The following is a 21796-nucleotide window of genomic DNA, read 5'->3' on the forward strand; positions in this document are numbered from 1 at the left end:
GGCCTGCCTGCGTTCGCGGCTGCCTGTGTGGCTGCCTTCGTTCGCGTGGCTTTGCGGCGCAAAGCGGTCCGCAAACCACTCAGCTAGGTCCTCGTAGCTAAGGCAGTTCAAGATGGCGAGAGCAGCCAGGGGCTGCGGGTTCGCTTATGGCCATACGTGGTGATGCGTCGTAAGGTGGTAGCCAGCGCGAGCTACAGTCTTCCATCGTTCTGAGCGATGGCTACTTCTGGTGGTAAAGTTTGTTGTAGTGCCGCCTCGCTGCCGCGCCCAGCCGGTTAAATACCGCCCAGTCAGATGGTTGGTCCGTCCGCCGCGCTCGAAGCTCAGCTTTGTCATATTTTTCTCTCAGGTCGAGCAGCTTTGTTGTCGGGCTTTGGTTGCCATGCTCGGACCTCTACGCGGTGAGTGGCGGGCGCGCTACAGACGAGACTGGAGGAGAAATCCGTTCCGGTCGCAGCGGCGGCTTCTGCTTGGCAGCGGAAGCGGATTCAGTTGACAATGAAGAAAGTGCGCGTGGCGCGCTCTCTCTTGGCAGTGTGCTCAATGAGGATGGAGCAGTGATCAGAGCACCAGAGTGATGGTGCACGATGCCAGGCCGCCTCAATGCCACTGGACGCGAAAGCAACGTCGATGCAGGAGCCGGGTGTGTCGCGTCGCCGGAAGGTGGGCTCGCCGGTGTTGAGTGATGTGAGTCCCAGCTGCGTTGCCGTTGCGTGTAGGTCGTCTCCTCGCGCGGTGTTTCGGGCACTGCTCTATGCACAATGATGGACGTTGAATTCCCCGCGGATGATTTTTCGGAAAGCGGGAAGGGGGGGAGGAGGGCACAGCACGAAGAGACTGCACTGAACTGTGTTCCAGTTTTCTTGACCCGTGTACCGAAAAACGCCCCCCTGGTAGTGCGCACCCACTGATTGGTCCTGACGCGGCAGGCATGTGCTCCACTGGCAGGCACCTGGTGCCATCTGGCGCCTTTACGGCGATATGCCACGTAGTACCAGCCTGGACGGTTTCCACTACCGACGCCAATCACAAGCTTAATGTCCTAATAAACTTCATTTCGAAGCTCGCCGCCTTGATCCTTACCCAACTATCCTAAATAAAAGTTGGCAATCCATGCTTGCCTGGCGCACTACGGCTCGAGCCGAAACGATCGATGTTAAGAGGAGGTTAGATCGCAACGCTTCAAGAAAGGCGACGCAGGAAATGCAGACATCTGGCAACGTAAGATCTGGAAGTCGACGACAGAAATACTGTGAAGGCGGGCATCTGAAGCAATTTGAGGTTTAAGCTGTGCTCATGTACCCGCCAGAGGCTGAGCTCTTTTTCGCGAGGGTGAGAGCTCTTCTTCTGACCCTGCCCATTTTGTTTCCTTTGCTATACTGCCTTGCGCCCTCTTCACCCCTCTAAAACGCCCCGTTGCTACGACAATGAGCTACGGATGGGGGATAACTCTTTAAGCGTCCAGGATCTGTCCATGTCGCTTCTTGCAGACGCCAGTTCATACTCCGTCATGTTTTGAGTCGCAGTATCTTGCGAGCACCGAGCGACGACGCCCGTCTACGAGACGCTGACTTCACTATGGACATGTGAACAAATATCTACTATCACCCAAACAAATTATAGGGGACACTTCGGACCCCTAAAACGCTACAGTGAAAAAGCCTCTATTGCGCGGAGGTCCGAAGCCCTCCACTATGGCACCTCTTTCTCTTTTCTTTCACGTTCACCTTCCTCCTTTTCCCTGCGGCTCGGTTAAGGTGTCCATGGAGAATTGTGAGAGATACTGCGCCTTTTCTTTCTGTAAACCAGCTTGCAACCCATCCCACCTTCCTCCCTTCTCTTATAGCGTGGTCAGGTGTCCACAAAGACAAGCGTGACAGATACTGCGCCGCTTCTTTCCTGATATTTGCTGTGTGGCAGGACGAAGTGTCACTTCCAATGAGCCTGCGAACTCACTTGAAAATTACTTCCAATGAGCCTGCGAACTCACTTGAAAATTCTACCTCTTCCGAAGAATAAGCATCTTCAATTTCATTCAGGCAGGCGAGTAGCAAGAGCCAAGGCCCTACACAAGCCATACCAGTCCAAACAAGACGTGGTCTATGTCAATGCTGCCGAAAAAGTGGACCGTATCGCATTCACGATTGGTACTAAATTATCAGGGTCAACAACTCAAGGCCGGTTCGGTCATTATCAATGACCCAGAGGAAGCGGAGGAGGCTGCGATTGCCCTCGCGATAAGCTCGACCTCAGCCCTTCATATAATTAGCGACTCGAACACTGCAATAGGAAATTACAGCAAAGGCGGGATTTCCCCTATAGCACTCAAAATGCTGTTTGCCTCTCAAACGACTCACCGTTCAATACAGTAATCTGGACACCAACACAGTTCTACCTTCCTGGTAATGAGGCTGCCCCCATTTTCGTCCGAGGACTCGTCAACCGGGCGACGGGACAACCCCTCATGAGGTCGGCGAGAGACCGTATAGTTTCCTATCAAGAAATTACACTACACTTCCGTCAAACACGTACCCTATACCCTCCGGGACACAAATCTCTTACAAAGCACGAGAGGTCACCTGGCAAAAATTACAGACGCATTCCTTTCCAAATCCAGTCACCTACGCCCATGCATACCCTGCATTATACACACCTTACTGTAACTTATGCCACCAGGGGGCCAATTCTTACACACATACTATCGGAATGCCCACGAGACCCCCCACCGCGGGATCTGCAGCTCTCCACCTGCGAGAAGTGGGAGGCCGCTATGCTCAGCTTGGACCCGGAATCCAACGGCGGGCCATCGAGTGTTTAAACCAGGTCGTCAGAGTTCAAGGGCTCGTGGCCATCTAGCGCGGAAGCTCCTGCCTGCCTGAATTCCTCAATTAATAAATATTTATCCTCCTCCTCCTCCTCTTGTGTGGTGGGGCGTTCGAGCAAGCGCCAAACGAAAGGCGCTACACGGACGCCAGCGAGGTCAGCTTTGAGAATCGCTTGGTGACCCGGATGTGACGTCATGATGTCGTCCCCAGGTTATGTGATGGAACCTAATCTGTGTCATTATCATTATCACCATAGTTACTATTACTAACTAAATGCTAATTAACTAATTATTAAATAACTTAATAAACAATTGCTCTCAACGACAACCCCGCTAGCATGACGCTAGACAACTACCCAGCGTGGCTGACAGGATGATAGATACCTATAGGGACTAAAATCCCTCGATAAAGAGAAAGTACCGCCACGCTTTGTACTTTGCCGCCGCCGCATCACCTCCTCTCCTCACTTCCTCGCCACCTACTCGGATTCAGATCTCCGCGCGACGGGCACCTCTGCGCGACGCCGCGCGCAGACGCGCGGCGCGTTCCGCTTCGCGCTAATTGGTCACTCTGGCTGTCACCGGGGTCGCCATGGTTACACGCGCGCTTTTTGCATTCTTTGTGAAGCTTTTCGTTCTTCGCGCGCCATTTTTCTCTCACTCAAGCAAAGGAGACCTTGCGCACGTTGTTTTCCTTTGCGGCGCGCTCGCCAAATGCCACAGTGTTGCGCATATAACTGTTCAAACCGGCCTGAGGATGGCTATGCAGTTTTCATGGTACCTCAAGGAAAGCGGGATCGCTTGAAGACGAAGCAATGGCTTCATTATATCGGGAGAAAAAACTTCGTGCCGACAAGAAGCAGCGTTGTGTGCGAGGTAAGGCACCTCTCTCACTTTCCCGCTTTTCCCAAGTTTACTAGACGAGGTGTAATCCATGCAGAAATATTCCTTTAGTAAATTTACGGAAGGAGTGTTCCTTAATCTGGAATCACGAGATATGAGCTGAAGTAGCCAGTGAACTACCCTCACAAAAATAGATATTGAATTTCTGTTAGGCACGTAATGTGTTTTTGATGACTCATCAACCACTCAAAGGAGATTCAAGATTAGATGTGTTTTAACATCAGATCCGCAACAGACTTTCCTTTGAGATCACACAAGAAGTTTTGTGCTTGGAAAACGCAACAGTATTTTTGGGTAGGAGCTAATTTGGAAATACATTGACTTTCTCAAATGAGGAAAAGTATACATCACCAAGTGAATATATAATCTTTCCTTGTTAACTGCACTCTTTCAGAGCCCTATGTTTGCATTTCTGTTTAGCATATGTAGGATGTTGCCTAAGAAACAACTTTTATGTGTTTTAACATGAGATCCGCAACAGACTTTCATTTGAGATTACGCAAGAAGTTTTGTGCTTAGAAAACAGTATTTTTGTATAGGAGCTAATGTGGAAATACATTGACTTTCTCAAATGAGAGAAAGTATACATCACTAAGCGAATGTATATACTTTACTATGTTTTCATATCTGTTTAGCATGCACTGTAAAAACAAAAACAACTTTTTGAACATTTGTTTCATTCAAAACACGCTTACACCCTGAGTCTTGGGTGTTTGTGCCATTGCAAATCACTTCTTGCGAAGCGAAGGGGTGCTATGTTTGGACAATATGCTTTAGGGTGTTACGGGCAAGGATATTGTTGTATACGCGAACCGACGCACTGCCACACCGCCTCCAAGCAAACGGATGCACGGCCGCTCCATTTACAATGCCTCCTTGCACCTGCGAGCAGGCCGCTTCGGAAAGACCAGCAGGGGTACCCTGCCTGCGCCGTTCGGGTATTGTATAATCACCTTAATTAGGTACAACGAAAGGAGGGAGCAGTCTACGATTCCAAGGTGGACGCATGGGGATGTTTTGTTTGTAATGTTTATAGTAGTTTACATTGAGCTGATTCAGTCTTGTAATGATTTGATTGAGAAAGAAATTAAAGTAAAGCGGAAGAAAAAACAACGGGCCGATGGCGCCATCCCGCACCTTCCTCCTCGGAGTAGCTTCCTGATTTGCTAGGCTTCAAAAATTGACCTAGTGTTGCGTTCCTTAAGCTACATTTAAACTCATATAGTCTCGGGATGGGGTTTTTGGCGCGTAATGTAGAGAAAGAAAGACAAGACGTAAAGAAAGACAACGGGCCGATGGCGCCATCCCGCCATCGGCCCGTTGTCTTTCTTTACGTCTTGTCTTTCTTTCTCTACATTACGCGCCAAAAACCCCATCCCGAGACTATATGAGTTTAAATGTAGCTTAAGGAACGCAACACTAGGTCAATTTTTGAAGCCTAGCAAATCAGGAAGCTACTCCGAGGAGGAAGGTTATTTACTATTACATTTACGCGACACAAGTGAAGCAAGAAGCGACACAGATGCTATTCAAGCGCCCGATGATATTCTTGACCTGAGCCCTGAAATAGAGCAGTCATTAAAGTACCTAGCAGGCTACGTTGCTTCAAAACTTGTGAAGCGAGTACAGTGTGAGAATTGCTATAATTCTCTGATTGAACGAGACAGCTCTATGACGCTGATAGAGCTCAAAAACTTTTCAAAGCACCAGCAGTCTTTGACCACTCCATCGCAAGGGGTGATTGAAGTGATAAAAATAGCAGAGAACTACTTCCGCACTAATAAGGAAAAGCTAATCCGTAATTCTGTACATGAGTCGGAGGTGCAAAAAGCCATTACCCAAAGCGTAACCTCGCAGACATGCTTTCCTTCTTGCCATGACTTACTTGATGACATTGTTAAAATATTCGGCAAACTGCGCATGGAAATTTTAGTGAAAAGTGAAGCGGCTAAAAGATCTTCTATTGAGAGTTCCAAATGTGCCAGTAAAAGCATTGGCATGCGCGTTGCTGTTTCAAGCATTAAATGATGTGTAGACGCTTCATTGCTTGCGAAGCAAAGGACCTTTATGTGATACTTTTAAAACAAATATCTTTCATAAGCAGCAAGCCACTGCCTGGGATAAATTTGAAAATTTTACAGCCACTGTGTAGTTAATATCTAAAGTGAGGATTTCGCTTTTCATGTCGAAATAAATTTTGTTCACAACAGAAAAGACTTTTTTTTATTTCAATCCGCTTTCAATTTACTGTAACATAAAACTGAAGGGGCTCAATGGTAAAGTGCACCAAGAAAAAAAAAACTTCAGAACGTCCATAAAGGGTGAAGGAGAGACAATAAACGTTAAAGAAAACTGCGTTCCCTGCGTTGAACTTCTTTTTACTGGAGAGTTTCGGCTCCAAATATTGTGCTGACCCTTGCAGCACGCAGCATCGGCTTCATTACATGTCTGGAAATCGTAAGCAATTCATGCTTGGTGCGTCTCTCATAGCCTGAGTAGCTTTGGGACGTTAAACCCCACAAACCAAACCAAACCAATTCATGCTTGGTACCGTGTTGGTCATTTTTCAGCCGCACTAAAACCGATTCATTCATAGCGTGATATTGCTTTTGTACAATTGTGCTTGCTTTCTGTGTTGTGTTTTGAACTGTCAGTTTTGTAAGTTTTTTTAAGTCCATCACTTCTGCGCCGCACATCTCACTGCATGCACCTGCGTTCACGTCAGGAAAATAAACACATCGTCTTGCACAGCACTTACAACTAATTTATTGTACGCCGTCATAAATACTAGCAAACCGTTAGATGTCTTGCACTGATAAGCTTAATACGCATTAACTTATGCCTGGAGCACTACTTAGTTGATTACACGCCGCAAAACATCACATCTCCTTTCAGAGACGGTTTTCGTAAATGACATCCCCAGAAGAATGTTTTCTTCTGGGAAATATTTAGAAATTAAGTGCCTTAAAAAAAGAAAAAAAATCCACAGAACTTTTTCTCAGCATTCTAATCGCTTGGGCAACCGTTTATGAGAATTACTTTCACTACCGAAGCTGTAAACGGTGCTTAAAAAGCACGCCAGCGTTCAAAGGCGCGGCTGGCCGGCGGGCGCTTGGGTGAAAAAAGAGTGCCGTGTGCAGCGCGGGCGGCTGGCGGGCGAGGAGAAACGAGGAGGAATGCGCCGCGAAGGAGGAGAGTGTCGCTACTTTCAAAACATCAAGGGGCTTTAATAGGGACAGGACATAGGACGCCGCATGAGCCATTAACGACTTTCGCCTCAATACCCAGATCACACTGGGTATGCACGAGTTTACATTGTTGTTACCCAGATGACCTGGCACTACTGGCAGGAACTTATGCGCAGCTCTACCGGTCAGGAGCTGTCTGATTGGCCATACTTCTTACATTCATCAATGACTTGTAGCGAAAGCTACAATGGCCACGAACTTGCGATTTCACTATGGCCGCTCTCTGAGAAGGCACTGAGCCGTTGCCTAGCAATCGCCGCAGCTAGCGGGCGCCGGGCGCTCGCAGCGCTATCTCACATGACGTCACACCACTGGGCCGGTCTGCTCATGTTGGACTCGATTTGAAAATGCCTAGCTGAAGTAAGCCGCAGCCAATTTTTATTGCGAAAGCAATAATGCGACATCCAAAGCGACACCTCAGGTGGCCGCAGCTACGCCGTGAAGAGGTGTAGGTTAGAGGGGGCGTAGAGGTCTCCTCATAAAAAAAATCAACCTGCCATGACATTTGAATTCATTTTTCCCCTATGTCATGGGCAGGAGCTGCCAACTCGTCGCTCCAGAATCAGCCTGCCAGAACCGTTTGCAATCATGTTACCCCTACGACACGCGAGCACGTCCATATGGCTTGGTTGAAGCGTGACTTTATATGTGGGCTGGTAGCTTACGCTCTCGCGTCATACCCTTAAAGGATGAGCTTAAGTGTTCCCAATAATGTAGCACCTTACACAGATAGGGCGTTATAGGAGAGTACTTTAGCAGGCAAAAGAAGCTTCCGCCGTTGCTTTCGCAATTCAACTAAGGATAAGCAAAGCTAAACCATAATTCATTTTTTTCGTTTATGTCCCTGAACAATTCAACACAAATTCCTTTGTATGAAGAAGTACCAACGAAATCGAAACTGTTGCTGCGGCTGTAGGAAGAATGAAAAGAAAATGCACGAGCCTGCTACTGGCTCTGTAGCTGAGCTACTCCCGCTGCCTTTTGCGGACAGAAGAGAAAATAGTGAATAAAGAAAAAGAAGAGGGATACAGAGACGTGCGTTGCCACAGCCGTCGTCCACCACCGAGGCGCGAAAGGGTGCGATGACGGCCTACAAAAGATACAAATTCAGTGCCCGGCTAGCCCCCGCCGCAAGCGGCGTTGACCTGTTTAGAAAAAGAAAAAGTCGCAGCCGAAAATAAGCAATCGAAAGCTAGCCCGAACCCGTCATATGTGAAATGATGATCGCTCAAAAAAGATCTGTTTAGCAAAACAATTCCTACACCACTCGAGCGCGAAGGGGCGAACGAAAAGAAGCACTCAAATGAAAATCGTGTTTAAAGGCCAATACATCCGGAAGATTTGGTTTGGTTTGGTTTGTGGGGCTTAACGTCCCAAAGCGACTCAGTCTATGAGAGACGCAGTAGTGGATGACTCCGGAAATTTCGACCAAGAGCAGTAAAATTTATTTCCTGAAGACACAAGGTATCATAGTTTGTTCTGTAAGCCAAATCTACTATTTCTGTCTACTTTCGCGTTACGAAATCACTGGGCGTTTAAAGAAAGAACTTTCAGTCCTAATGCCATATCGGGTATTGAGTTCGGAACGCCATTAAGCCAGGTGCGCGCCCTGAGGTGGCACCATGTTATGTGATTTGCACTCACGTTAAGCGGGGCTTCCCGGCCCTCCAGAAGAAGGACGGGACTTCTTGGGAGGGTGCTCCTCTTGGCGACCTTCTTGTTCCATGTCCGATCCTGAGGTACACGACGAAACACAGCGCTTATTCCCTTCTCGCTGGAGCTGTATGTCCATGTCACATTCACTGAGTGTAGAAAGCGATGGGGAGTGTCCGAAACCAAGGTTGAAAGAGCTGCTGGAATCGTCCACATTCTGTTTTTGGCTCACAACCTCAGATAACTCCTTTAAGCCCTATCGTAAGCCCGGTAGCTTCTTCACACGTCCCGTTTGCTTCTCTAAGACTCCACGAATCTTAGAAATTCCAGCAGTGGCCGGCGTCGCCGCCAGCTTCATGATACGACCAGCCTGCGTTCCGAGGGTACCACGTGTTCTCGGTGGAGCCAAAGCCTTAGATGCCGACTGCACCTCCTTTCCGCGAACTCCATGCTTGACCTGGACACCGCGAACTTTAGACGTGCATGGAGTTTCCGGTGATGATGTGGCAGGAGCTTCCTCGATATCAGAAGGTTCACACGATGACCCGGGGCCACTGCGGCGTTAGCCGCGGTCGCGCAAGCCATCTCAGGCTGGAATGGACCAGTTGTATGCTGGTCGTTCCCTCTGCCAGCGTACCAGGAGTCCAATTCAGCAATCTCTATGATGTCGTGCCGTCCACAGAGTCGATTTGCACTTCCTCCTTGCCTTTGGCCGACTCAGCTGACTTAGCAGATGGGGCCGGCACTGTAGGCTTCATGGCTGTAAGCTGAGGAAACGCACTTGCCACTGCGTCCGAGTAGGAACGGCACACCGGGCACGTCATCGTCGGGTGGTCATCACTGCAGCGTTGGCAGGGAAGGGTGCAGCCTTCGCCTTGGTGACGTGGATACCACAGCATCCACAAAAAGGCGCCGAACACTGCGCCCGAAAGTGCTCGAGGAGCCCCATTACCGGCAAACACGCTGCATACCTTGTAGTCAAAGATTATGCGATGCCCAGTAACGCGTAGGTAGTTGGGTATTGGTGACCACGCAGACATCTCCATCCGCACATATCGCATCCCAGTGAGAACTCAGACCCATTTGGCCCACAGTGACGGACAGGACTTTGCCATGCTGGCTCAGGGCCTGGACAAGCGTTTTGTTTGAACCGTAAGACGGCAGGAAAAGGCAGGCCACGGTGGTAACTTGAGGCCCAACAGGGATGATTGGTATACGCTCACTGCCGATGACGAGGCAGCCGGCGTCAACGATTAGAGAAATGGAAGCCATGCTCTTCACTGTAACTTGAAAAGACTGGGCACCCATATGCTGGGCGCAGTAAACTTCAGGTAAACCCACTATTGAGGCCGCCGCGTCGACGACGATCTCGGGATAGATTTAATAGATGTGTATACCGAATGTCTCTCAGTGCGAAACATACATCACCACAACAATCTCAGCCAGGGCAACGTTCCTTTCGCAACGTGTATCCTGTAATAGCTAAGCTAAGCCATAGCCATTTGTCTTGGCACTGCTTCAAAAAGACGAAAAAAAACCGTATTGAGTGAGCCGCAGGGCAAGGTGAAACGAAATCAATATGTGATACCCTGCAGCCAGCGATTTCATGGGAAAAAGGAGTGGAAACTTCCTTCTCGGTAGAAGCCTGTCTTGCCACAATTAAGACAATGAAGAAGAGATTGGAGAATGGAAGAGGTGGAAAGGGGACATAGAAGGGATCTCTGAATAAATATCAACTTGGGCTTTCAAACGGTTTAGTTTTGCTAGTGTCCTCCCCAACTTCCCAAAGCGACTCTGGCTAGGAGATAAGCCATAATCGAGGTTATTTGAGGATGTTAAGATGCTGCACAACTTTCCCGATTATATTAGTTCATTCTGCCAACAGTTTCGGACAGTGGACAGTGAGCATAGCTCGCACATACAAAACACTGCTAGGAGAGGGAGAGTTAAAAGTTAAATTGGTTCACAGGAAGAGAAAGGCGCAGTAACTGTCACACTTGCTCTGTGGACACCCGAACCGCGCCGTAAGGGAAGGGGGGAAGGTGGGAGTGAAAGTGGAAAGAGAGACAGAGGAGCCGTAGTGGAGGGCTACGGAGTAATTTCGACCACCTGAGGATCTTTAACGTGCGCTGACATCGCACAGCACACGGACGCCACTTCGTTTCGCCTCCATCGAAACGCAGCCGCCGCGGTCGGGTTCGAACCCGGGAACTCCGGCACAGTAGTCGGGCGTCTTACCACTGCACCACCCCGGCGGGGCAAAAGAGAGGGAGAGTCAATTCTCACTCCCTGTCTTTAGATCCTCTGGTACAGGGTCTGCTCAAGGTGTCCTATTCGGAGACCAGCAGCTCCAGAACCTTCACCCCTCGTACGGTTAGTGAGTACCAGGCAGCAGGGGCTTCCCAACAAAAATTTCACTGTTCGCTTGACGTCGTTACGACGGCCATATTGCCGCGAAACCTTCAAAACTGTATTTGTTGTTTTCTTAACAGCCGCCGGCATACAGGCTTATCACTCTGATTCTGGACCGCGTATCAGTTCCGTAATCTTTGTTTGTTAATGCTCGATGCCGCGAGTCACACCTTTATCAGTTTTGTTGTAGCACAAGATGCACCGAGATCTGTCTCGAAGGTTCCGGCCAATCGGGTGTCTTTCCACAATGTTCCAGCCCGTGCTGGTAGCTGCTTGCGACGTTATCCAGATTGTTCTGTGCAGCCTTTAAGTTGAGCGTTGCCGAGTGTGACGGGCATTCTTTGTGCAACAACCGACGAGCACGCTTGTTGCTATCGCCGCCGCCGAGTTGCTTAGTTCTTTTCGGGCGCAAGTCAGCCCAAATAAAGAAATTCTTTAGTGCAATCATCGACCCCCTTCATTTGTGTCGTCGACCTCGTCACCACTACGTGACATCTGGTGGAGGTGCAGCCTTTGATCCTTCAAGCGAAGACCCCAGCCTTATTCCTGTCGCCCTGGAAAACCAGCCTACAGGTCACCGAGCCAGCCGCAGACTCCAAGGCCTACAACCCGAACACGGTCTGCTGCCTGACCCCATTCGATCTCGGAAGACATCGACGCTGACAATGGCCCAGCCTACAGCACCGGTTGTTTTCGTCCATCCTCGTGAGCCCCCCTGCTTCCATGGACTACCGGATGAAGATGCGGGAGATTGGATGGACCTTTTCGACCGTGTGGCAGATTTCAACGGCTGGAACGACGCTGCGAAACTCAGGCAGGTTTACTTTGTTCTTCAAGGACATGCCCGAATTTGGTTTGAAAATCACGAGACTTTTTTCAAGGATTGGGAGATATTCAAAGCACAGTTCTTGATGGCCTTTACAAGTTCCGTCCGAAAAGAAAGAGCTCAGGCCCTCCTCCAATCAAGAATTCAACTCCCTAACGAGCCTGTCCTGGCGTATGTTGAGGAGATGAAGCGCCTCTTTCGCCGCGCCGACCCAAATATGACCGAAAGTGAGCAAGTCAAACTTTTATTGCGAGGCGTTAAAGAGTCGCTCTTTGCGGGTCTTGTGCGAAATCCGCCAAGAACTGTGGCCGAATTTGAAACGGAGGCGTCTACTATCGAGAAGACGTTGGCCACCCGGATGCGCCACTACGAGCGACCACTTCACCCGGACTGCTCAACCCACTACCCCAGCGCATCTGCAAGCGGAGAGCACCTTCGGGACCTCATCCGGGAGATCGTGCGAGAGGAGCTCCGCCGATTGATGACATCATCGCAACAACCCCAGGTGGCGACGCTCGCGGACGTCGTCCGCGAAGAAGTCCAGCAGGCGCTGGGCGTTCCTCAAGCGACGGCTGCGACTGTTCCAGCGCAAGAGGCAACAGCAATGAACTACGCTGGTGCATTACGTCGCCCTGCGCCCCGACGTGATGACTTTCCAAGCCCTCGCCGCTACCGTCCTGTTCCTGAAAACCGCCCCTTGGCCCCCGCCCGCCAAGCCTACCAACGACCCCCAAGCCCCAGAAAGTGCGATGCCTGGAGGACAGCAAACAACCGACTGCTCTGCTTCCATTGTGGTGAGGCAGGACACATCCTCCGCCACTGCCCGTACAGGCGGATCGGCCTCCGTGGTTTCGCTGTCGACGCCCCACGTCCCCGTCCTGGCGAGCGACCACAGGAAATCAACGACTTCCTGCGCAACGGAGAGCACTCGTCGCCAAGGCGTCTATCACGCTCCCCATCGCCGTACAATGCCCGCTTTGCGGCGCCAGGCCGTAACTATGATGAGAGTATGCGCGGAAGGTCCCCAAGCCCGCGCAGGGGAAACTAAAGGCAGCAACCTTTGGAGGTGAGGTTGCTCAACGGAGAAAAGACGAAGATCCTCCGCCGCCGACGACCACTAACGACAACGCAATCATTTCATCGCCGCTCCACACGACGACATCGACGACAACACGACCAGAGTTCACGCAGACGCCGCCGCCCAGCGAAGTAACAACGGTATGCCCCGGCCTTGACCTGAAGAAACGACGGAGCCGAGATCGGACACTAAGGCCCACGTGCAATGCGAGGACGCGAACAAGTGACCTTGAAGTTGATATCGACGGTCGCAGAGTCACTGCCCTAGTAGACACCGGAGCTGACTATTCAGTCATTAGTGGACAGTTAGCCTCTCAGCTAAGAAAAGTTACCACCGCTTTGGATGGCCCGCTGATTCTCACAGCAGGTGGCAACCTGATTACTCCATCGGGACGATGCACTGCAAGAATAACCGTAAATGGGCGTACTCACCCCACCAGCTTTGTGGTCTTGCAGCAGTGCTCCCGCGACGTGATTTTAGGCATGGACTTCCTAAATGAACATAGGGCTATCATCGACCTGCGATCCAAGCTCATCAAGCTCTCTGCAGACAAAGCCATTCCTGCTACGACGACGTCGATGCAACACATCCCTCTAACCGTCCTCGACGAAGAATTGAACGTCCCGCCCCGATCAAGTATCGCAGTCTGCGTAGGTAGCGCCAACATCGACACCACTGAAGGCATCGTCGAAGGAAATATCCAATTGCTCTTAGAACGAGGTGTCGGCATCGCAAGAGGCATCACGAAATTCCGGAGAGGTCAATCTCAGGTTCTGGTAACAAACTTCACCGAAGAATACCGGCACCTCAACAAGGGCACGACGATCGCCTTTCTCGACGAATTAGCGGACCTCAAAGATGTATTCACCCTCCACGACCAAACGCTGGAAGACGCACCGGACCTATTCCGTCAGCCCACATTTGACATCAACCAGGCATTGTCCCACAACCAGAAAGACCAGATTCTCAGTCTGCTTCGAAGCTACGGGGAGTGCTTCTCATCGTCATCGAAGGTACGACAAACACCACTGGCCAAGCATCGCATAATAACGGACGAACACGCCCGACCTCTGCGCCAAAGCCCTTATCGTGTATCGCCGCGAGAACGCCAGGCCATTCGCGATCAAGTTGAGGAAATGCTGCGTGATGACGTAATCCAGCCATCGAACAGCCCCTGGGCAGCACCAGTCGTTTTGGTCAAGAAGAAAGAGCACACTTAGCTTCTGCGTTGATTACCGCCGCTTGAATAGCATAACGAAGAAGGATGTCTACCCGCTTCCCCGCATCGACGACACTCTCGACCGGCTCTGCAATGCAAGGTACTTCTCATCGATAGACCTGAAGAGCGGATATTGGCAAATTGAGGTCGACGAAAGAGATCGCGAGAAAACCGCATTCATCACACCGGACGGCCTTTATGAATTTAAGGTGATGCCATTTGGCCTCTGCTCCGCACCAGCCACGTTTCAACGAGTAATGGACACAGTCCTGGCAGGCTTGAAGTGGCAAATTTGTTTGGTATATTTGGACGACGTTGTTGTCTTCTCGTCAAACTTTGAAGACCACCTAAAACGACTACAGACAGTGCTTGAAGCCATCAAGTCATCGGGGCTAACGCTAAAAGCAGAGAAGTGTCACTTCGCCTACGAAGAACTCCGATTCTTAGGTCACATCGTTAGCAAGGACGGTATTCGCCCAGACCCGGAGAAAACAGCTGCAATCGCACAATTCCCACCGCCTGCCGACAAGAAAGCTGCGCCGATTCCTTGGGCTGTGCGCTTATTATCGACGATTTGTCAGAAACTTTTCGCGGATCGCCGAACCGTTGACGCAGCTTACAAAGGCTGACGTACCTTTTAAATGGTAAGCGCCGCAAGGAGAAGCCTTTGACGAACTTAAGCGCCGCCTGCAATGCCCTCCTGTACTCGGCCACTTTGATGAAAACGCCGAGACCGAAATTCACACCGACGCGAACAGTGTAGGCCTCGGAGCCATTCTCGTCCAGAAGACTGCCAGACAGGAAAAAGTAATCGCCTACGCTAGCAGGTCTCTCAAAAAAGCCGAAGTCATTTACTCGACGACCGAGAAGGAGTGCCTTGCGATCATCTGGGCTACTTCTAAGTTTCGTCCATACCTATACGGCCGACCATTCAAGGTGGTAAGCGACCATCACGCGCTCTGCTGGCTGGCTAATTTGAAAGATCCTTCCGGCCGCCTTGCCAGATGGAGCCTACGACTTCAAGAATTTGACATGACTGTAGTCTATAAGTCGGGCCGGAAGCATTCCGACGCCGACTGCTTATCCCGCGCACCCGTCGATTCTCCCCCGAAGGACGATGACGATGACGCCTTTTTGGGACCGGTAAGCAGTTTCGCAGAACAACAGCGATCAGACCCTGAGCTGAAAGCGCTTGCCGATTACTTGGAAGGAAAGACCGCTTCCCCTTCTGGTGTGTTCAGGCGACATTTATCATCCTTCACGTTAAACAATGGCCTCCTCGTGAAGAAGAACTTCGCACCCAACAAGACCGCGCAGCTTCTCGTAGTGCCTAAAACCCTTCGGCAAGAAATTCTGCAGGCGTTGCACGATGAGCCCACCGCAGGCCACCTCGGATTTGCGCGCACGTTGCGTCGAATCCAGGAGAAGTATTACTGGCCGCGACTGCCTGCCGAAGTTGCCCACTACGTGAAGACGTGTCGTGAGTGCCAACGACGCAAGACGCCGCCGATCAAACCAGCAGGACTACTAAACCCGATTCCGCCCCCAATCCTGCCCTTTCAACAAATTGGGATGGATCTCCTCGGCCCTTTCCATCTTCGTCTATGGGTAACAAGTGGATCATCGTGGCCACTGACTACCTTACCCGTTACACCGAAGCAAGAGCACTACCAAATGGTACCGCGGCAGAAGTCGCCAAATTTTTTGTCGAACAAATTCTCTTGCGACACGGCGCCCCAGAAGTGCTCATCACGGACAGGGGAACGGCGTTTACGGCAGAGTTGACTCAAGCCATCCTGGAATACAGTCACACAAGCCATCGACGAACAACTGCGTACCATCCCCAGACCAATGGCCTTACGGAGCGCCTGAACAAAACGATCGCTGACATGATCGCTATGTACGTCGACGCTGAACACAAGACCTGGGACGCCATCTTGCCGTACGTGATCTTCGCGTATAACACGGCAGTCCAGGAGACGACCAGAGCGACTCCGTTCAAGCTTGTGTACGGTAGGGAGCCCACGACGACGCTCGACGCAATGCTACCGCACGTAACCAACGAGGACAACCTTGACGTCGCCGCCTACCTGCAGCGTGCAGAGGAAGCCCGACGACTCGCACGGCTGGGTATCAAAGACCAACAGCGCACCGACAGCCGACGATACAACTTACGACGACACCACGCAGAGTACAATCCAGGAGACCAAGTGTGGGTTTGGACACCTGTTCGCCGTCGCGGATTAAGTGAAAAGTTGTTGCGTTGATACTTTGGCCCGTACAAAATCATTCGCCGCGTCGGCCCACTGGACTATGAAGTCATTTCCGACGGAATGTCAGCATCACAACGGCGACGCGCGCGCCCAGAAATTGTACATGTTGTACGACTGAAGAAATATTACGCGCGTTAAAGAATGTGTGGTGTTTAAAATTTGCAGTGCTTGCTTTATTTTGGAACATCGAGGCGATGTTTATTTTTTAAGGGGGGAGTAATGCCGCGAAACCTTCAAAACAGTATTTGTTGTTTTTTTTAACAGCCGCCGGCATACAGGCTTATCACTCTGATTCTGGACCGCGTATCAGTTCCGTAATCTTTGTTTGTTAATGCTCGATGCCGCGAGTCACACCTTTATCAGTTTTGTACAAGATGCACCGAGATCTGTCTCGAAGGTTCCGGCCACTCGGGTGTCTTTCCACAATGTTCCAGCCCGTGTTGGTAGCTGCTTGCGACGTTATCTAGATTGTTCTGTGCAGCCTTTAAGTTGAGCGTTGCCGAGTGTGACGGGCATTCTTTGTCCAACGACCGACGAGCACGCTTGTTGCTATCGCCGCCACCGAGTTGCTTAGTTCTTTTGCGGGCGCAAGTCAGCCCAAATAAAGAGTTTCTTTAGTGCAATCATCGACCCCCTTCATTTGTGTCGTCGACCTCGTCAACCACTACGTGACAATATATTGACAAGGTTTACGTACCAATACAGTTACCCGCCACAACTGCAATAGCGCTGAACAGACCCATGTCTCTCCTCAGATGCCCGTAAGTGGATCCTGCGAAAGATTGAAGTATAGAGTATGGTGAAAGTTCATTACAAAAGGGAGAACATGTGTATCAAAAGAACGTACTATTGGAAGAAATTTATTTTCTTTTTTTTTCTCTTCGAGAAGCATCTTGACAAATTTGTTTCTCTTCGACAAGCCTCTCGACAAAAATAAAACGAAACGTGGGATTCCCATACACTCGGGAGCGCAATTCATGTCTTCAAATGAGTACCTCTGTAAGCACACCTCACGCACTATTAGAAAGGTTCCAAAGCGTAAGCCTATTCTTGCCCACGAAAATGCTGGATGACTTGCTACATGAAAGAAGCTTTTCTATAAAATTCATAGCTACACAAAGGCAAAGGTCTTGAATATGCAATCTCTCATAGTGGTATCAAGTATAGCGTTATTCGTTTTCCCTGACATGAAAGAATAAATATTGCAACCGTTTGTCCACAAATTAAGCATTCAGATATATAGTATAAACCTATTAACAAATATATAGCACTTACCGTCTTTTCCCGTCATTTTGATTGGTGGGGGATTCGAGGTATTCTACGCTTTGTCTCGTTTCCAGCTTATATAAACCACTCTCCCATATTTATTCTTTAGTGGGATGGGCGAAGCAGGCAGCCTGCAGAAAAACAATGCTTAGAGTAGATAATAGCAGTAATTGCGACTGGCTACGCCCAGCTTGTCAAGCTTACGGCCCCCAGATACCGCTGCAGAATAAACTGGAACACCCTCTCATAAAGAGCATTTACCGACGAAGGGGCCGACAATAAGAATGTAGCCCGATTGCGACCACAACGTACCAGTACATTTAACAGGCACAAAACAGCTGCGGTTGTACGAACGGGCGCACAGCTGTGGCGAGCCCAGTTCCTGCTATATACACGGGACGGTGCAGCGAATCTCTTAACACACCGTGAGCTGTCAAAGCTAAACTTCTTTGCACTGTGCAACTTGCTTTCGAATAAACGAACGCCCGTAAACCGCAAAACCTTTTCATGACCAAGGAGACAACGGTACAAGAGAAAGGGCCACTAACATCGTCACTCATTTCGGCCGCAGGATAGCCGCCTGGCCGAGTGGGCTTCATTATGCAGTTGATAGTCCAGCTGGCTTTACGTATGCAAGCCCAAACTCAGTACTGCGTAGAATACAGAGGTCAGTCCTCTTTGTAGTCAGAGATAAACACGTGACGAACCTTCGGGAAATGGTTGTTATGTTAAGCGGCACGATATGCCATTTGCATAATGGTGATGAAGACAAGACCTCGTGAACCGGTGACAGGAAGCTTCATGCCGTCCACTCTGTCGGGATGCACCAATGCACTTGTCGCTTTTGTCTGTTAAACTTTTTACCAGCGTTCATGTTAAAATGCAATGTTTATGTACTCAAAAAGAAACCAGCGACACGGTATTTCCCATACGAGCATAGAAAAATTTCTGTCGAAAGCATGTCGTTTGTCGACATCATTTAGCAGGTGCGGAATTTTAAATGAGAAATGGTGACAACTTGTTATTCTGTGTTTGCCCTGCAGTTATGTCCAAAACATTTCAGATTACTAATCAAAATTCAGTAGATACTTAATTAGATTACGTTGCGGAGATTGCTAAGTATTCAAATATGAAGTCACCTTGGCCTGCCTCTCTTCCTCCTTCAGTGCTAGTCGTCGCATACGATGTGTTGTTTTCGTCTTCACTCAGTATATGCACGCAGAACTATCAACGCCTGTACACAAACAGGCGAGGCTGCCTACTGACACGGACCCCAGAACCGCGCTAAGCCATGCCGTTTGAACAGTGCACCTGCCTACTGAGCCATGTCACGTGGTCTGATGACATAAAATGGCCACCAACCAATCTGTGAATGTAATGATGGACGACGTCAGCCTCCGGATCTAATAGGCCTCCAGGTTTCTTGCCAAGGGTGTTTCCAATGGAACCACCTTAAATGTTCGTAGTCTATCAATGCAATTATTTTATGCGCCAAAGTATCGGTTCGCATTAGTGTTAACCCTATGGAGCAGCGCTCGCTGCCAATGACGCCCTTAGACCGAGCGAGCGGATGGCGTGATTCAGACCATCAATCACCGCGCAACACGCTGTACTGTCTCTATGAAAACAGAATAAACTAGTCAAAAGGGGGAGGACCAGAAAGCGTTTGGTTCATGTTTTTATGGTTATGAACCAGTTGGCCCAGGTGTCCTCTCTTCCCTCAACCAACCCATCTGCCCATCTAGACTTGTTGTCAAAAGTGTTGTCTCTCACCACCTGACATCTCGTCTCCTCTTTCCTAAAAGAGGAGGAGGAAGAGGAGGAGGAGGAGGAGGATAAAACATTTATTATGTTTTTCTTCCTGAGTGGAGCCCTCTGTCCTGGGCCCCATGTGCCGCCTCTATCCTGCAGGCCCGCTAGAGCAGGTGGTGCTGGACTTGCGGTGTGATGTTCAAGATAGCGGTGTGAGAGGAACAGGGCGCGTTTTATCTTCCTTTATATACTTTGCCGCCTCTACATGGTAGCTTTGCAGGCCGGTAAAAAGAGTTTTGAATATAACCGGGGAACTAATATGCGGGCATCAGTTCGTTTATTCCCAAGAATGAAAGTCCTCATTGAATACTTCGGACTTCGGCCTAACCGAAAAACTATTGTTAAGGCATTAAAGTGAGGCTAAGGACACTGGCGGCACAAAACTACAGTTATAGATTTCTTGGTTCTTTCGTTGCAACAACTATTCTTAGGACAAGGTAGGGCGATTGTTGTAGCTGGTTATGTCGTAGAAGCCATTATATCGCACTTTGGGGGGTTCCATTTTACCTCCGCTCTAATGTAGCGCCTTAGGTATTATTCTGCAGTCGAAACCAGCGCAATGGTAAAAAAATTCTGAGATCACTGCAGAATCTCCCCTGGAGAAATTCGTAAGCCCGAGAGTTGTTTGTTGTCCGCGAGACATGTCAGCGGGATTCCACGAGTGACAGATACAGCGCCTTTTCTTTCCTGTAAATCAATTACAGAACGCCGGTGAACTTTGATGCGTTCAATATAACGCTAGTTGTGCCCGACAAGGGGCTCACGATGTACTGCGGCCAGCAGCAACGTTTGGCTTTCACATTTCTGCACTGCAGATTCGACAGGGATCTTGGAATTTTTCAGACTGCAGTTGGTTGGTTAGCTTTCTATACACACTTTCTAACCATTCCCACGCGTTTGTGCACACAAATCACACCCTTTCCCGCTCGTTCACGTTCAAACATTTCAAATTTCCCGCCACCGGAAGTTAACTTCGTCACCGCAATTCGAGTACCACTTGACCACCTTTGGACGTTGTCATTACCCTTCCTGGCTATTTCAACGTCCGATTCACCTAATTGTCTCTAATTTATTAACTGGTTAACCCACATTCACCCCCCGATTTCCCATACCAGATTTTGTGATGCCCTACCTGCTACAACCATTCTTTTCTTTATAAACTAATTCGTTCGAACGTAATCGCACGGACAAGCTCGTGACGACACGAAACTTCAAACATAGCGGTACAATTCTTACGCATTCAAACAATTTTGTTTCAAGCTAAAGTTCGAGTTAAACGAATTCCAAGTAGCGACATAAGCATTCTTAATCCTTAGGCACTATTTCAAAGGTACAGACAGGTTAGAAAAAATTTCGCATTTCAGCTATTGTAAAGGATGCGGCAGGGATGGGCATCAAACTTAGTTTCAAGCGGTCATCTCTCTGTATTACAGTTAATTTCCAATATATTTCTTTATATTACACTAATGTTCTCTTTTGACATGTTACAGAAATATTAGTCAATATACAGGCAACTAACATTACACATTTATAGCATTTAATGCGAGTTGCTAAAAGGGCGTGCTGCCATCATGACATGAGCGCGATAAACTTTCGATACAAAGGGACGCTGCGCATAATCTTCCGTTCTGCGCATTGAGTGAGGAGGATGTGAACGGTGCCTCAATGACTGCTGGGAGCACCTGATAACAGCGGCTGGCGAGCCGGCTCAGCGACCTGTCGCTGCTTCTCCTCCGCTGTTCCTCCACCGACTATCCTGTTCCTCCTCCCGAACTGCACATGCTCCCTATATTTCTCGCTTAGTTGATCTGTCAACGCAGAGGACGTTCAGCAGCTGGCCGAAGCAAAACCAATGGTCCGCACAATTGATTCACCAGGTGCGGCTACCGGTCCCTGTCACTAAGCGGAGTCCTACGATCTACGCGCCGACCTCTATTTCAGCCTCTCTCCGCAAGTAATTTAAACAGTATGTCGTAAATATAGATTCATTTATTCCGCTTTTACTCTGTGCATATTATTAGGGGGTAACAGAAAACGTGGACGCACCTGCACGTAACCTGCTGCCTGATAACGTTCGCTAAGTTCACCTGCGTGCCATACAAAAGGTTATTGCATGCGGTTTGTGAACTCCGCCACTGAAAAACAATACTGCTTCAGGATTTCCTCTAGTAAATGATGTCAGTGGCCAAAAGCTTTTCGTACGGTTTTCTCTCTGTCTACATGTACCGCTCGTAAAATATCATCGCTATTAATACCACCTAGTGCTAAATATAAAGTAAAAT

General features: G+C 49.3%; 1 protein-coding gene across 1 annotated transcript in view; it reads right to left on the reverse strand.

The window, feature by feature from the left end:
* LOC146173140 (b(0,+)-type amino acid transporter 1-like) overlaps positions 1-17200 on the reverse strand; it is a 26219-nt gene extending 9019 nt beyond the window's left edge. The window contains exon 1 of the mRNA XM_084585146.1: positions 17134-17200. Within this exon, the coding sequence (XP_084441272.1) occupies positions 17134-17179 (46 nt within the window). The 5' untranslated portion in view covers positions 17180-17200. The remainder of the gene's footprint in view (positions 1-17133) is intronic.
* Between the last annotated feature and the right edge of the window lie 4596 nt (positions 17201-21796).

The sequence above is a fragment of the Amblyomma maculatum genome, chromosome 11 (genome assembly GCF_055883805.1).
Source record: "Amblyomma maculatum isolate TAMU_Amacu chromosome 11, ASM5588380v1, whole genome shotgun sequence".
Lineage (NCBI taxonomy): Eukaryota > Metazoa > Arthropoda > Arachnida > Ixodida > Ixodidae > Amblyomma > Amblyomma maculatum.